Here is a 17,516-nt window from a genome sequence, read left to right as displayed (position 1 = left end):
AGTTCATTCTATCTGAACCTAAAGTCATATCCTGAAATTTCTCTACAACACATTCGGAATATGTGTCTGTAATTGACTCATAGGCTTAACCGAAAAGAAGAGGCAAGTTCTGCACGTAAACTAGCCAACAGTTTATCAGGCTTGGGTAGAAACGAGTGGTCAAAAGAAACGCAGAGAGACAAATGCACCGACTACTATATTTTGAAAGACTTAAATATCAACAGTTTTCTGAGCTCCAACTCTTTCCAGAAGCTGGTTGAATTGTAAATAAGCCGCTGGGAAAAAAATCTGGTAACATACGGTTGCAATCCGTTGGGGCAGAAAGTCTAAATACACGTTTTGTTTTTCTAAGACAAGCTAACCAATCAGATTTTGGACAGCACAAAAATATTTTGTAAGCGACGAAGGGCTAGAAAAATGTCACAAAAAGTGTTTATGGCAAAAGTCACTTTCTGTCAACAACGGCTCTTGACCGCAACGCCACAATCCTGCCATGCCTCTGTCGCGAGCGGCAATAAGCACATCATATTTCCGTGGCAGTCATGCCATCTGAGGCGACATGCAATTTTTCTCTTCGCTCTTTATTTCCTGGATTGAGATCAATGTTTTGTTCGCTCACGTTAAATGATGAGGAATGTGTAGGGCCAAGCTCATTACTCTATGGCAAACAATTTTCCATCCATCCATTATTGCGTCATATATTGCACACGGATGACTGACTAGAACATATACGTGACCACTAACAACTGAAAACAAAAAAGTACAATCTGGCCGCGCGTGTTCAAACACGATCCGCGCGGCCGTGAACTCGGCGCCTCTTCTTCCCTGCGTGTCTCGCTCAGTGGGGTACAACGATAAAGAGAGAACGGCACGAGCAGTTCAGAGGCGAGGAGCAGCGGGGCCTTCTCTGCAAAGATACAATCGCGGGGTCCGTGACATTGTGTGTGAACAGCAGCTAGCAGCGGGTGGCGGCACCCCGACATGTGATCACTGCCCGCCCGTGTTTTTTTTTTTCTCCGCCAGACACCACTGCGCCGTGGGTCGTCGGCATCGGAGGGAAGTTCAACAAAAGTGCAGTTAAGGGTTTTACGCCACCGACGCCCGACTGCTTTGGCGTTTTCTGCTGGAATGCTCGGCTTTGTGTGAAAAACCTGCTCGGACACGTTTCGTCTGTGTATTTTAGCTTCTTCATTATAAAACGTGGCTCTACGTGCCGCCCATAGTATGTTGGATGTTTTCCGAATAAAAAGATCTGCCAAATAACATAGTGTATGTTAACTCAAGTGTTCGGCGTTAACGGATTTCGCATATGTAGACTATGTTGTGTCAACACAATTATACGGAGAGATGATTGCACTTTGGAGCTAACAGACAGCTTGACAGCTAAAAACACAGACACATGCAGGGTTGTCTGCCAGTACTCATCAGAGGCAGCACGATTTTATTAGGAATTAATACCACCAGAGTAGTAAGAGTCATAGCGTGAGCAACACCCTGGGGAAAGCGTCTTGCTCCCGCTCCGCATGTGGTCAGCCACAAGCAGCCCCCCCCGTTACATAACGGCGCTTTTGCGCGGGCGTACACTTCCATGTGTCTTTTTGTCTCTGATCCTGACGGCCACACAGGTGGACAATAAAATGAGGTTCCAATATCCTGTTAGGATAGGCCCGGGGAGAATCTGTCATCTTGATAGAGTGATAGAGGAGAGCCCTTACCTGTCTAAGTGTATTTGCAGGTTTTTGAAATGAAAAACGTACTCTGGGGGGAATAGAGCCTCGTGTCTGCCAGATCCATGCTGTCTGCGTCTGCTGTCAATCCAGCTCTAGCTGGAACCAGCTCTAATCCAAGTCTAGAGGCATAAGAAGAGCTCGCATCTACCTGCCGGCAAAGAAAGACAAACTAAAGCAACTTAAGTATAGCTGCGGTGATGGTGAGCAAATACAAAAATGTATTTATTCAAATGGAAAACAATTGTGGTGCCCTGTCTTAGCAGAGCACTTACAGCTGCATTATATACATTTACAGTAGATGATTACCATACAGAGGACAGACTGACATAAAAACATTCATTATTGCTTAAAAAGAAATCTGTATGATTGGTGTGATTCAGCAAAAGATGTGCTTGTTTGAGGATCAAAGTGCATTTTATGCGCAGAAACTTTTTTTAAGGATGGCAGTCTTCATGACCAGGCAGAGAAGCCGTGCTTTTCTTTTACCACCCATATGCTGTCAATCACCTTCCCGTACTGGAAAACAGACAAAAGCCTTAAGTTATTAACTGAGCAACACTTATCCTCCTTAAAATGTGTGTTATTTCACTTTTGCAGTAATAGCGTTGAGCCATGTGAGCTCACCTGATCGTCAGAGACTTGCTCCAAGTAAATGTGGGTGGCGTTGACCACTTGCATGCGGCTGTAGCCGTAGTCTGTGCTGCGGAAAGCGCTCCACCCTTTGGGGTTTGGATTGAACTTGTCCGTCCTCTCTCTGCAGCCCTGCAGAGGATTCGACAGAAAGAAGAGACACGTGCCTTTCTCAAACTCCGTCCACAAAGTCCTGTTTGACATTTACAAGTGTGGCTGTGCCTTGGTGTGAGTCTGGCTGCATGTTGATATGCTGATGACTAATCCCTCTGCGGTTGGATGACAAAGCATGCCCTGCGCCGCTTGCCACCACATCAGAAAACACTTAACCAGAGGAACAGCTGGTACTAAACTTATGTGGCAGAGCAGCTGCTGCACAGACAGAACTGTGTACAGTACATAGCAGTGTTTTTGTTGATGTTACAGTCAAGTCGTGTATTGATCTATGTGGAAAACTTCGACGGTGACACGGTGGTGTAAAACTACTTACAGCAGAGCCTGTGATAATGTGCACAGGAGCCTTGGGGTTCACATAAGGCTGCTCTGTGCTCCCATTGTACACCTACAGAGAGGAAAACCGTAGTTTGCATCATTCACTACTGGACAACAGGACACAGCGACGTGTATTATGGCTGCAGCAGCTGACCTTGTCGCCGTAAACAGGCCAAAGCCTCTCATACGTGTGCTCGTGTGCCCACAACTCCAAATCCACCCCTGTGGAAGACATTTGATGACAGCAAGCAGTTCAGTGAAAAAATAACATATCTACACAAACAGCTCAATTAAAAATATTATGCGGCCTAATCTCATGTTTCTCAGATCCTGCGCCTATTTAATTTTGAGATTTCTCGGCAATCAACAAAAGCTTAAGATCAGAGCAACCAAAACTTTCCAAGTTCCACCACAAGTCAAATAATTAAATGCAACAAACAAAAGTCTCCGAAATGTAATACAGGACAAATATTTGGAAAAGGGGCTGCGGGGATGTCAGCCAGAGCCCAGGCCTGCTTTTCCAATGAGGGAGCAATGCAGCGACTGTTGGGACATAAGTCTGAGTGTGCAAATTTGTGATCTTAAACACCCATTAGAGACACATAGCTGGCTGTCAAGTAGGAAGCATACCATAGCGGTAGAATAAATCCTCTAGACCAGGAGCCGTCGGCTTCGTGTCTTTCCGCCCGAGCCGGACCTGAGATATAACAGAGGGGAATAATGACAGTGTGAGCTGGCATTAGCGTACCTGCTACGTGAAACGCTACCTCGTGCATCGTGCCCGTGCCAGCCTCAGCCCCGACAGTGCCAAGTGCTGAGAGACGCAAGTCCAAGTGGAAACTATTCGGTCCAAATTACAGTGATTATGACAGCATGCCGCACTCAACGTGCTTATGGGATGTGATGTGGACTGGCCAGCCTGCAACATCCATGACACGTCTGCTACCACGGGTAATTTAGGTGTCAAGCAACGCAGCAAAAATAAATCATTCTAATAACTTGTGATGAATTAAAACCTTTAACAGTGCAGATGTGTCGTTCTTTCTGGGCACAGAGCAAACAATGGGCTGATTTCTCACAATGTTTTACTGTTTAATAATATATTTTGTCTTGTTCGGCCAAATCAAATAATCTCGTGTCACACAGACATGGTTGCATTAGCAAAATGTTATTAATGAGGCTTTGCTAATGAAATGTCTGGAATGCAGCTAAGCCATTAGAGCAGGAATGTCCCCCTTTACTTGGCCAGACTGTTAACTCACTTGACACCTAAAGAATCTATTTATCTACCTACGGTATGAAGCTTTGTCAAGTAATTTTCTCCAGCACTATCTACATCAGTGGTACATTAGGCAAACTCTTAAAATAAACCCATACATAGGAGTCAAACTGGGTGCAGTCATCCTGGTCGTCATCAGAGCAGTACATTGGTCTGTGTCCCATGGTGATGATCCATGGACGCGCCGCTCTGTTCTCAGGCTTGTTGGCCTCCTAAGGAATAAGTGAACCCGTACACGTAACAGATTAAAATAAGGAGACTAATGGAGTAAAATTATTTGTGTTAACATAATTGAGATTGATTAAATGACATTGCTTTGTAACTCTCGGCAAAACAAGAGTGATAGAGAGGTTAAGAGCAAGTGTGGGAACAAAAGTGAGCACTCGGCCATCATCAACTGCTGTGGTCATTAACCTCCAGGTCTTTCTTCAGCCACTCGTACTGCTTGAAGAGGAGCTCCAAGCCAAACTCCAGATAGAAATAAACTTCGGTGGAAAAGGAGATGATGTGTGCGGACCCCAGGTTCCAGCTGCAGACAAACATTGTTAAAGTGTTACATAGGCTTGACCCAGAAGAAGAGGCACGCTGAGCAAGAACAGGCATCGCTTTAACCTTTGCACAGTGTGAAAAATACTCCAAAATCGTGGTGATGTTTTGCCGCTGCAAAGTTATTGTTCAGTGCAATAAACTCCTCCTTTAGTGTGAGGGGTTACACGGTCATTCAGCAGGGTTAGTGGGAAAGTATGATACTGAACATGGGCGCTGTGCGTTATGAGCTGAGCTGTTTCCAGTAGCAGACAAATGCCTCTCCACCCTTGCTGCTAACCGTGCACATGAGTGAAGGGCGCTAAGCCAGCAGCCCTGTCTACCTCTAGACCCACGGAGAGTGGGCAGCTGGCCTGTGGTCCAGCGAAGTATTATCTTACTGTCTGCAAGACGGAGGTCTGTAGTGGGTAATGAGTCACCCCGTCGGATGTGTAGCTCCTTTGTATAGGCTCCCTGTCCCTGAGATACAGTAGCAGGAGGCAAACTAAACTAAGAGAAGGAGGCTAAGCACTCTCACAGAATGCTGACTCGTAAGGCTCATTAATGCTTAGTGAAATCAGCAGGAGGTACACCACACTTTAATGTGATACATCACATGAGGCCCTCTTTGTAAAAAAAAAAAAAAAAAAAAAAAAAGTACTATTTGCTAAAAAAGTATTATTTGCTAATTCTTTCACCTGCCCGAGCATATCTCTAACCCTTACCTGTACCACAGGCTCTCCGTCTGGCCCGGCATACTGAAGCGATTCCTGTAGTTGGAAAAGTTGCTGTGAACAAACAAGATAGTGAGAAATGTAATCAGCACACAATCTGCATTCCTTGAATATCCAACAAACAGCAATTAGCACCACAAACTGCCGCTTTCTCTCTGCTTGTGGTCCTTGGGCCACTGCGCAGAAAACTGCAATGTATTCAGTTAATTTCCAGCTTTCTCAAAAATGTAATGAACCCTTTTAAAATAACCATCTAAATTTGGACTGCTTCTTTTGTTTTATGTCCATTTTAAGTTGTCATTTCAACTTGGCAGAAAACTCTGGGTGATAGATCACTGGGCAAAAAATCAACCAACCTGCAATGGTGGCTTCGGATTCGAGCCTTAAAAGAACCGTGGATATTTAGAGAAACCATACGTACTGCTATATGCAGGCTATCAGTGGCTGGCGTCTAAATTAAAGGCTGTACAAAAACATGAATGTGACATCACCCTATATGTCTGCGATGGGATATTTTGAAGCTTAGAATCATGGTCAGCTACTGGAGCCAGATAATCAAAATCTGGGCAACACGGGGGAGCCCGGGTGGAGCCGGAGTTGGGATAAGAAAGCAGGAGCCACCACGGCTGAGTGTGCTACACTTGTCAATCATGAAAACGTGCCTTTAAATATACTCTTCTCAAAACCATGACATCTTGTTAAATGAAGACTATAATTTTAGATCCGGCAGTCATTAGAAGAAACGGATTTTGAGGCGCTTCGACTGTGGTTTTAACAGTGAGTCATGGCGGTTCCTATTGATCCAGATATAGTCGGACCCTTCCACTGCATCTATTCTAAGAGAGCACTAATACAAAACTCTAAAGGAGAACACAAACAAGTATTCCCCAAATATTACAATGGGTGCACCGAGCAAGGGGGAAAAACTCTTTCATGGAAACCTTTCCCCGACTCAAGTCCGCCAGTCTCTTTTCACAGCTTCTAATTTCAGCATGAAAGCCGGAGCCAATCCTCTCAACAAGCCATTAACTAAACGAGGTGATGGGAGCGATTGTTTTGTTATCTTACGTAAGGGGGGTGGAAAAACAAAAAAAGAAAAAGAAAAACAGGGAATATCCTCAACAGCAGCCGGGGTACGCCGGGACAATTTGGAACGCCACACTGACTGGATTGATGTAGGGTTTGGGATAACCAGAGGCCGCCAGGGTCAGAGGTCAAAGGCCAGGAATAGGGACACGGAAGGACGATCACAGAGACCTTTGGTAATGCTGAGTAGCTGAGTAAGCTAAAACCAATTAGGCCAGTATTTCTGTGTGGGTCGAGGTCAGGTATAAATTGCCAGCTTGACAATTCAGGAAAGGACAGATCGTGAGCTGTGTTCATTCATCAATGCTGTTTGATCGTCCGTTTATATCCATCATGAGGTGCTGATCATACTTCTGATACCTCATGTTTAAGGTTTTACACTATATCCCAAACCAAGCACTCAAGTCATTTAAGTTACACTCGCGGCCAAAGTGTCTTAACACAGGTTCATACTTCCATCTTGTGGTTAGGAAGGGTACCAGCATACATTTTAAAGGACCTGAGCATGTAGAAGCTATTAGAGAGAAGGAATAAACAATCCATTTTAATCAGTGTAATAACACACATGCACTGCGCTTGCTAGGAAACCAAACGGTAAAAATATTAGCTTCTAGGGACAAAACCTACCGCAAGTAGCGGAAAACCTGATTGCATACAAATATGATAAGGCCAGAGTATATTTATTTCATTAATCAACACTACGGGAATCCAGAGTACTGCACCATGTGAGTCATTCTCTCTAACCCAAAGCATGCTTGTTTCCATGCGAGCGCGTGTTTTTCTATGACACGTCAAGATAGAAATCTGGTGGATGTCAACTTCGATGTGAACGGCCCGACCCCTCGAAAGGCCCCAAAAAGATTTCCTCTCCTCATCAAAACTTTCCTTTCATCATCTGATGAGTTAAATCCAGGCAGTCAGGCAAATGAAAGCAGCCAGTTGTAGTCTTCACGAAGCATATCCCTGACTCCCATCACTGGACATTGTTTCAGAAGGCGACCGTTATTTCCCTCCGTGAACAAAGACAGTCTTGATTGGGGCCTTAGCATCTTCTGTGGATCCGCTGTTCTCATCCTGCTGGAATGCTGACTGAAAACTTTTGCGGTCGTGGGCCGATTCGGTTGCCTTTCACCCATTAGGTTTTGAGGTTGGAAAGAACAAGGAACAGAAAGTATAGCAAGCGAGAGAGAAAGCACAACATGAGGCAAGGAAGAAAAGCACGAGGCCAGCTGCTGGGAATATTTGGATTCTTAACAACACCGCAGAACAAAACATACATTTAGGTATGGAGGCGGGTGAGAGGAGCTGAGTTTCAGGTTATGTAATGAAGCGCGCTGGTTCGTGATATCGGGTTGTAATGTCGGGATGCGGCGCCAAGAAAAAGGGACTACTGTTTGCAACTCTTTAATAAAGACCAGACAAGGCAAGGCCGAGTGAGGGCTGTCTCAGTATAGCGGCGGTGGGTAAATATTATGGTGCAGGATTGGGCACCTCTGAGTGATTCAAAATGCAAAACACACACAACTAAATCCAGCAGATGTGCTTGGAATTTAGGGATACATTCACTGCTGATCCTCAAGATGAAAATCGTTCCAGAAAGTCTCACATACTCTATAACGCTGAACGGAAACATATCCATATGGATGACCAATTCTTTTTGAATTCACAATGGAGTGTGACTAGGATGGAGTTGTGATGTGTTTGCTGACGTTTTAAGAAATGGTGGCGTTAGGTGGTAAATTAATATACTGTGTACTGAGGAACGGCCTCGTCCTTTTCATTACATCTTTACATTTTGTACACTGCGTTACCTTGTTAACATGCTAAACCATAGGTCTTCAGCAGGGGATCTGCGACCCATAGGGGGCTCATGGAGATATTGTGGAGGGTCGCAAAGTATTTGGTTGACATTTTATACATATATATAATTTAGTGATACAAGAGCTTTCTCAACAGCGCACCGTTAAACACAGAGCGTCACACTAGCCAAGACTTGTCAATCTAAGCCTCAATTAAACCTCTATTTCCCACTAGTTTATCAGAACTGAAGAAGCTACTAGGATGAGTGGCGAAACGTCTTCAAGAAATTCTACAAGTCCAGCTGACCTTATTCAACGCTTTTTTGGAATAATACTGTACATTTATATATAGCACCAGGCCGGGACGGCACAGAAGCTCGGTGGTTAGTACAGATGCCTCCCTGCAAGAAGGTCCGGCTCTGGCCTTTCTGGGTGGAGTTTGCATGTTCTCCCTTTGTCTATGTGGGTTTTCTCCGAGTACCTCCAAAGACATGCTCGATAGGCTAATTGGTGATTCTAAAATGGACCCTAGGTGTGATTGTGAGTGCGAATGGTTGTTTGTCTATGTGTTAGCCCTGCGACAGGCTGGCGTCCTGTCCAGGGTGTACCCCGCCTCTTGCCCAATGACAGCTAGGATAGGGTCCAGCAACCCCTGCAATAAGTGGTAGTAGGAGATGAGATGAGCACTAGGCCGAGTTTAATATAGAACACATTTAGTAGGTAGGGGGTCCCTACTTAATTTCTCCATCAGTTTGGGGGTCCTTGGCCTGAAAAATTGAAGACCCCTATTTTAAATTGTTCGCTGCATCTTCTAGACACCAACATTTGGCCAGCAGCGGTGTTCTCACAACATCCAATGTTGATGCAAGATTTCTAGTGTGACGAGTTCCAGTTGGAGCAGTTTTATTATAAGTTAGTTTAGTAAGTTAGTTTATTATAATGCAGATTTTTCTGAAAGAACTATAACATGCATGTTTTAAATTGCCTCAGGTTGCTTAATTCAGATTGTTTGATCCACTGAGGCAATATAACACATTGTATGCTGCTGTATTTTGTTTGTGCTTCAAGAAGTGGTTATCAAATCCATAAAATTGCTTGGCCTCTCCGACCAACAGTCAAAACCCCAAACACATGTCATCTTCTATCATTCCAAATAGTAAATATCTGACAAAAGAAAGAAACAAATCGTCCCATTAAAGAAGCTACGGTTGGGAGTTGTTTGAAAATAATGTTCTGAACAATGAAATCATTGAATTTAGCTCAAATTGAGATTCTGAGGTATTCTGTCCTCGCTGTCCTGTCATTCAGAAACACTCTCGGCCGGCGGTTCCCACAACCGCAGGCCACCTCCACAATCTGAAAAACAGATATAGAGCTGATGATTCCCCATCAGATAAATGTTTGTTCTGGAGAGTGTTGCCTTGTTTAGATGTTGGTGGTTCCTGATGCCGCTCCAGCATTCAGAGACCAAAATAGCTCCCATCTGTCGAAATGGTCCGGCGAAGGGTTCTCGGCAGAACAAAGTGTGTTCTCTGAAGCAGAAAAACTGCGGCTGACAGCTAGAGCATGTCTCACCAATATGAAATACGGCATGTGCTGCTGTTTTTTCTCCAAAACCCATCACTTACACTGCTGCCTCTGACTGCCTTCTGTCTGACCCGAGTGGAATGTGGTGCAAATGTAAAGAAAAGGGAAACAGAAAAGAACAGAGGACAGACAGACCGGGAGACAGCTGTTGTGTTGACTCACTGACTATGAATGCGTGTGACTTCCTATATGGGTACACGTTCAGATGTCAAACAGAGTGACTGGAGAGAGACAGTGACGAGAATTCCACCTACTACGTAGACTCGTGGTTGCCTGGACAGGTCATGTAGGGCACGTAGGCTGCTATGGACTGGATCTGCCTCATGAACTCATCTCCAATCCTGGCATTGTCCTGAAACAGCAACATTCATCCATTAAACGTGACGCACAAGAGTTTCCCATTAGACATCAATGCTTGATTTTCCTCCATTCACTGATAATTAGCCAAATTAGTTTAAGAACTGACTTAGCCCATTTTCCAGACAGCTTCAGGAATGCATCATGAGCTACCAAACAAACCTGAATGAAACCAGAGGATTTTGTCCTCAGCAGAGCTTTAACAGCACACTGTGGTTCACTGCCGTTCTGATGGCTTTTACCTGCCACAGCCATTAACAAGCCTTCCTCTGTTTTTCTATTTAGAATATCAGTGAAGCCGCGGGACGTGCTTGCACGTTCCAGCTGAAAACACAGCTTGGGTGAATTATGGTTATTAATTTTTTTGCAAAAGTCTGCTGATGTCATTTATCATTCTCTCCATATTAAGCATTAATAACGCGGGGACTCATTTGAGGGAAAATGATATTAGCATTCAAGACGGGGTTATGTCGGCAAAATATCAAAGATGACAACTGGGAGGATTTCATAAGAGCAAATATGTTATTGGGATTTGAGATTTGTGGTTTTGAATAGCACCACTTTATTCATGAAATAGCTGGGCGACATGACCCCGACTCTCGTCTTTCACCGCAGACTTAAGGCATTTCACAGCAATGCTAATCATAAGGTGACTGTCTAAACCACGGTTCAGAGCCTCCGTGTGCCATGATCTTAAACAGGGGTGTGCTTTGGGAAGGAGGCAGGAGAGGAACCTAAAGTGGCTTTTCTCATCTGTCACTGTGGAATTAGTGGAATATCAGAGCGGTTTAAAGAATATAACATATTGATGACAGAAATTTGCTGTCAGTGATCTTAACTGGTATGCGGCACATGTTTGGTCACATTTCAGTGGATTGTAAATGCAGAAAGATTAAATACCTCGTGCATGTCGTAGGCAAAGTCCCCTGTAAAACAAAAAACTCCAGATTAAAACTGAACTTTAAAGCGATTTAACTCGGGTAAAATGGACAAACCCTTCAGCAACATATTTTTCTTATGTGCTTATTACCTTTAAATCCCCCGAGGTTATTTTACTACATTTAAGTGAATAGTTAATTTTGCAGTTTTCCTGGTGGAAACATCTAGTCTGGATATTCCAGCACTTCCAAAGCACCCCAAATAACACATTATATCATGTTAGTCTAATCTGTACAAAATGTATCAACGCCAATTTACCGTTTCACAAGGTATTACATCCTTGAACTAATCACATAAGGAGATTCTGAGGTCCTTAGTTGGCAGACTGAAAATGTTAGCTGGGCTAAACATTTTATGTAATCAGTCACCACAGAAAAAATATCAACATTTATTGTACTGTAAATTAGTGTTAATGGTTCTGATACAGTATCTGTAAGAGAAAGCTTCTTCTTCAGTTTGATTCCTGCAGCCATGACACATCCATGTCCTGGACACGGACTCAATGAGTGTCGCTAATTCTACATTAAAATTAGATCAGGTGCTACGAAATAGTGTAGCACATTGTCGTCAGGCTCGTCTGCTACGACTCGGTATTCTGTGCGGGAGTTCATCGGTCCTGCGTGTCAATGCCTCTTGTCCAACTTAGTGAAATTCACAGCTCATATTCTATAACTAAAACACATTACAGTCCAAATGCTGTCTGATTTTATGGTATTTTATGGTTTTGTGATGTGACCAGTTATGACATGAGGCGGAGAAGAAATAACAGCAAATTGGCATGGTTTTTATGTGGTTATAAGATGCTGTCGTTACAGGTGTTAACCTTGATTGGCTAAATGTGACTCACTAAGAGTGAATCTATTAATCACAGGGCCCTCGGATCGTTATGCTGCACCTCAGTCGGCTGTTTCGCTCTGCTGCCCTGCTCATAAATCAGTACTGCTGATGGCATCGACACAGCAGATTTAAAATAGGACTTGTGATAGATCTATATACTGGATTCTTATACTTTAGTTTAGATTCCACAACCTACTCTCAATCTCAACTGTGACGTGATGGAAGCACAGTCCAAACCATACATATGCTCCAAATGACAAATAGGTCTTATTATGCTAATTACAGTCATTACCGCGATGATATATTACGTCTTCACTACATATTTCAGCTGCACGTCCACATCATTTGATTTATATTAATACAGCAGTGCCAGGTATACACGGATGACTGATGCTCGAGGCTCCTGTTGATAAAACTTAATTCCCTTTTAATTGCTTTCACGGTTGAGAATAATAATATTTCTATCGGCGTAGACGCGTGTACCTATGTGCAGGATGACGTCGTACATGCCAAGCTGTGTCTCCTTCTGCAGACGAGACAGGGACTGAGGGTTCTCATTGCCCAGATCGCCATACAGAGCAAAGCGGGGGCTGAAACTAATGCTGTCGTTCAGTGCGGTGAAGGAGAACACATCGCTCCAGCCTTCATCGCTCCCGCAGTGATAAACTGAAGAAAAAAAATGAAGAGAAGATAATATTTACGCACATACGCGCATATGAAGAAGCCAGAAATACGAAAGCTCCACCCACCGTAAGCAGCAGCAGGTTTGAGGCCCGTGAGCGTGACTCTGTGGATGAACAGCTTCCTCTTCTCCTCTCCCGAGTCCACAAATAGAGCGGTGTCACCTTTGGCGCTCATCTCAAAGAGCCGACCTCCAAGAAGGCCATACTCCACCTTGCTATCCGTCTTATTGAAGGTGGTCCAGGTTACTACCATTGAGCCTGGCGCTCCTGTGAAGGACAGCCCAGTTATTGGAAATCTGATTGGAGATTGATCTGACAGAACCATTGGATTCACTTACAAGTGCATTTATAACAGTCCAGAGATGCTGACTTTACGATTGTGGAGCTTTTGATCTCACTTCTGGCGAGATGGAACCGTGAGAGGGCCGAGTTAGCCTGTCGACTCGCCAGGTACTTATTGTATCAAGACATCAACTCATTAAATGACTACCACATGTTTCTCCTCAAAAGAACCGAACATCAGCTACACCATGACAAATTAGAGTACAGCTACTTGAACTTAAGTGAACTTTCTAAAAAATATAAGTGCCTTCAGTCACTGCATTATTGATTGATTAGTACAAAATACTTGTAAAGCTGTGAGCCATATGACCTGGATCCTGGTTTCCATAACCAGTGACGGAAGCAAATGCTCACCTGCATAGGAGAGGTGCACTTGTTCTGGTTGGGTCCAAATAGGAGGAACACCAAGCACCAACAGGGGTGCAAGGCTGAACAAGGCACAGGCAGCATGAACACGCACCATTTCACACGGGGCTGAACAAAAAAGAAAGCCCGGTTAAAGAAGCCACGCACACCCACAACATAAACAGGTTTGTGACGTACACCAAAAATCACATGCCACTAAGGGCACTGTCATTTAAAAAAAGGGCGAGTAAATCTGCTCCATTTACTGACCTGATCTCAGAGCCAGTTTAGTCAGTGGTGAGTGTGGCAGAGATCCACAAACTAGGCTGTGCTCCGGTCTCTGGTGAGAAGGTCCACATCAGTTAAACCTGCAGTCAAGTCGAACGGTGAAACTGCAGAAGCAAAACAGTGGAGTCAGCGAGAGTTGCGGAAACAGACGATGAGTCAATAGAAGCAGCTGATGCTGTTTTTCTACAATGAAAATGAGTTCAAGTACAGAATGGATCAGTTCACAAGCCAGGGCTTGCCCCAGATCAATGAAGCACAAAGGAAAACAGCCCATGAGCTTCACTTATCAGCACCATGGTGCTATTATGGGGATGTCTCATGAAATTAAAATCATATAGTCTTAATTGAGAGCTGAGCCGCTCTCGTTTATCACGCAGGGGAACGTCGCGTCAAACTGATCGTGTAGTGTTACTAAGATCAGCTGACTAGTTTACACTGCAGACTGTTTGGTTTTGAATTATGCACCATTAGTAGATCAGTAGTCGCTAGAGGGTGCACATGAATAGACTCCTTTATACTCTCACACTGGGCGGTATCTAACGTTAACTAGCTGGCAGTCGCCTAAAAGAATCATAGGCAATGTTTAACTATATTATCTGTGATTAGGGAAGGGAAGCAAGGTGAGTAAAACACACACACCATTTAATACCGGCAAGACGTTTCACTTTAAGTAGTGTAACATTATATTCGGCTGAGGTAAAAGACCTATATGTATCTTATATCACTGGTTGTGACGTTTAACAGCTCTAATTAACTATAGTACTGTTTTATTAGCTGTTAGCTTTCCGGCTTAATTACATTTTAACTACATTTAACGGCTAATAATTTACGTGCGAGAGGAAGCGATTTATTTTGACTTCGGACGACACTCACGGTTTAGTCAAAACGCGTTGTTCCAAACGAACAAACGTCGGTCCTTTTGCCCTAAACAAGTTAGCTGTAATTTTAAAATAGTCTCTGCAAACACTCACAGCTCACCTAGACTGTTTTGTATTTCCTGGCTACGTCATTGTTCAGAGGCACAACAATGCCCAGGAGGATTCTGGGACATTGTGTTTTAATGTGTTTAAGACTGGGAGCTGCAGGCAACGCTTAATAAATGACGTTCGAGGGGGAAATGATATTGTAATTGTGTTATTGTAATCACAGTGCTTCTGTGTGTTTGTTTACTTGTGTTACTCGTGTTGTGGGGACATTTAAAATCTGAATACACAGTCAAACTATGGGGACTCGGTGAACCAGTTCATAGTGTACTCAAAAACAAAGCTGAAGCACATTCAGCTGGACTCTTGAGTTTTCTTAAAGATGTTTTGCCACTCATTTAGGTGGCTTTTTCAGTTCCAAGTGGCTGGTGTCATTTAGAGCATTTTTTTTATCTGGAACCTGCCAAATCTTTTGAACAATTAGTGTTTTTCCTGTATGAAAAAAAAAAAAAAGAAAAAAAAAGTGTTCTTTCTTTATAGATCTGATGGACTCCAACTCTGAAGACGGAGAGAGCCATCTTGGACATGCCTTCTATTATGATGCAGAACAGTACAGAGTGAGCTATTCTCATGGAAGAAGTAAAAACGAGGTGTGCAGGCTGCTCAGCTTGATACGCAAATCTATTTATTCTGTATGCTGGTCCTCTTTTTTTGTTAACTCTAATCACCGTGCTACTGTATGTTTGTATGCAGGTGAATTACGGTAAAAATGAGGAGTTCATCCAAAAGAGGTACGTCAAACATGTATTGTGTTTATTACAACATTTATATGTATATATATATATATATATATATATAGAAAGAGAGAGAGACAGAGAGAGAGAGAGAGAGAGGAGAGAGAGAGATTTTTTTTCCTGTAGTTTTGAAACATTTTACCACATCCAGGTATCCAGTCAGTCGATCTGGCAACAACCCAGGCAGAGTGAAGAGGGTGGTGTCGTGTAAGAGAAAGACACATCACACGACGGTGTCTCGGAAGAAGCAGCTCGGGTCTGGGAGGACTTGCGACGCTGCAAACAAGGAAAATGACATCAGCTGCTTTCAGGAAAGGCAGCAGGGCATTTTCAATATGGACCCTTGGGAGTTTCCACTGAATGTCACTAATCACCACAAGACTGGTAGAACTGGTTCTGAACAGACTGACATCTGTATACTTACTGAGGTCAGTATGACTCTCACAGACTGCATTACTTTCTTTGCACGCTTGTGTTGTTTAATACATTGCGGTGATTCCTACCATGCAAATAAAAGTGTCCGAATAAAACAACATTTTTCAGATCACAAGGGATCACAACGCAATGACTGACGTGCTCTTTGGAAGACATCTCAGGCTGAAAGTGGCTTTAACTCTGTGGCAAAGAAACGTCGGAGAGCTGCTGACGTTCTTTCTGAGGTACGTGTCTTGCAGCTGGGTGCGGCGCAGCATGTTTGCTACAATTTCGAACGTTTCACTGTCTCTTTACAGGATCCAAGACACCGGTGCATTTGTTGATTTTCTCCCCCTGATAACCAAATGGTAAGCATTGTGTTTTGCAATAACAACAGTAACACATAAACATAAATGTGCATTTAAACTAGTTTTCTCTGCAGCATTGACGAGGACTCTGCCAGGGTAACCATTGGCTGCTGTGTCGACCTCTTTCCTTTAGTTAAGAAAATCCTCAACAGTCCATATGAAGAGTGAGTATTTCTGCTGTCTTGCTTTTTGCAATGCAAAAAAGTCTGGGCATGATGTACATTTGCAGATTAATTATAGAAATCTAAATAGCTGAAGGTCGTCCTTTACTACCTAGGTATCTCATTGTTGGTTTGAAGTGGATAAAGTCAGTTTTGAAAAACTGGTGGGAGGAACTGAGATCAAGTGGCTACGGCGGAACAACAAAACATCTGCTGGATGAGTAAGTAAATCATACTTTCTCATGAGTAACGTGAAATTGATACAAGCAAAGTATCAAGTGCTATGTAGCTGAAACCGAAAAACACAGTACGGTAAAAACATCACGGTGCTAATTCAAATTTGAAACGTGTTCAAAAAATCTTTTTGCCTATTAATGGTATAATATGCAGCATTTCTCCCCAAAAAACTGTGATTAGCCTCATAAAAGTAGTCCATCTCATTCATCAGCTCAGTCACTAGCCCTCATGACACCGCTGCTCTAGCTCACTCAGGGGGGAGGGACCAACTGCGAATGTTGCGTTTACAGCCAGCAATGTTCAATTACTTCATAATATATATTTAAATAACAAGTCAGCTGAAGTTGTAACCATTATTTTCAATTATTCTCTTTGTCTTTTACAGTGTTTCACCCAGAATGAAAACATAATTGTGGATGTTTTTGCTTGTTTTTTAATTTTTTACAGAAATTTCCAGGTTTTTAATCACCAGTTAATGGAGTTATGGTACAATGAACCTTCCTTGACATCTGTTCCCGGAGATGCAGGAGACATGGCAAAGGTCAGTGTAAAAACACAGATTTGTTTTTATTTTTTTGTTATTTAAATGTCTCTTACATAAAGGACTTTGTTTTTTTCTTTCTCTTAGGTCATCGATGCCTTTCTGTCTCAACTTACGTGACTGCCACTTACAGTAGCGTTGTAATATGTACGTATGTATTGACTTGCACAGCAGTTAAGATACTGTGAATGTGTGATAGCAATTTAATCAATTTAATTTCTGTTAAAGTAAGATGTTGCAATTAAAGTCTCAGAACCTTTGATGACAGTAATGTATACTAATAACATGTTGTGGCATCTGTTCTTTTTAACTGCTCCGTCTATGATTAATAAAGATTATATTTAAAAAATATAAATGGTTGGCATGATGATCAATGCAAGTCAAAATGCACGCCTACTCTAGGTCTGTCCACAACTGTATATTAT

At 43.0% G+C, this 17,516-nt stretch overlaps 2 protein-coding genes across 4 annotated transcripts in view; one reads left to right on the top strand and one right to left on the bottom strand.

Annotated features, from left to right (window-relative positions):
* Nucleotides 1-17,431, top strand: part of LOC125023938 (KATNB1-like protein 1) — a 32,521-nt gene extending 15,090 nt beyond the window's left edge. The window contains exons 1-10 of one of the 2 annotated variants that reach the window (XM_047611525.1): nt 14,102-14,273; nt 15,117-15,226; nt 15,330-15,367; nt 15,522-15,798; nt 15,914-16,029; nt 16,102-16,152; nt 16,227-16,316; nt 16,430-16,534; nt 16,998-17,091; nt 17,179-17,430. In XM_047611525.1, the coding sequence (XP_047467481.1) occupies nt 15,122-15,226; nt 15,330-15,367; nt 15,522-15,798; nt 15,914-16,029; nt 16,102-16,152; nt 16,227-16,316; nt 16,430-16,534; nt 16,998-17,091; nt 17,179-17,211 (909 nt within the window). In that variant the 5' untranslated portion in view covers nt 14,102-14,273; nt 15,117-15,121 and the 3' untranslated portion in view covers nt 17,212-17,430. Of the gene's footprint in view, nt 1-14,101; nt 14,274-15,116; nt 15,227-15,329; nt 15,368-15,521; nt 15,799-15,913; nt 16,030-16,101; nt 16,153-16,226; nt 16,317-16,429; nt 16,535-16,997; nt 17,092-17,178 lie in introns of those variants that run through there. The other variant, XM_047611526.1, reaches the window with a different exon arrangement.
* acp7 (acid phosphatase 7, tartrate resistant (putative)) lies at nt 1,929-14,689 on the bottom strand. 2 transcript variants are annotated; one of them, XM_047611523.1, is made up of 15 exons: nt 14,527-14,689; nt 13,636-13,757; nt 13,375-13,494; nt 12,745-12,945; nt 12,479-12,661; nt 11,120-11,145; nt 10,117-10,214; nt 5,382-5,444; nt 4,546-4,660; nt 4,230-4,343; nt 3,483-3,549; nt 3,007-3,074; nt 2,851-2,922; nt 2,355-2,492; nt 1,929-2,246 (listed from the first exon to the last, which is right to left on the bottom strand). In XM_047611523.1, exons 3-15 carry the CDS (start codon nt 13,481-13,483, stop codon nt 2,181-2,183), a joined length of 1,320 nt encoding a protein of 439 aa, XP_047467479.1. In that variant the 5' UTR covers nt 13,484-13,494; nt 13,636-13,757; nt 14,527-14,689; the 3' UTR covers nt 1,929-2,180. The 2 variants fall into 2 exon arrangements, with proteins under 2 accessions (XP_047467479.1, XP_047467480.1); XM_047611524.1 differs by having other exon boundaries at nt 14,632-14,683.
* Nucleotides 17,432-17,516: the final 85 nt, after the last annotated feature.

This window comes from Mugil cephalus, chromosome 17 (assembly GCF_022458985.1).
Source record: "Mugil cephalus isolate CIBA_MC_2020 chromosome 17, CIBA_Mcephalus_1.1, whole genome shotgun sequence".
NCBI lineage: Eukaryota > Metazoa > Chordata > Actinopteri > Mugiliformes > Mugilidae > Mugil > Mugil cephalus.
Note: the sequence above shows the minus strand (reverse complement) of the source record. Positions and strands in the feature narration are given on the sequence as shown.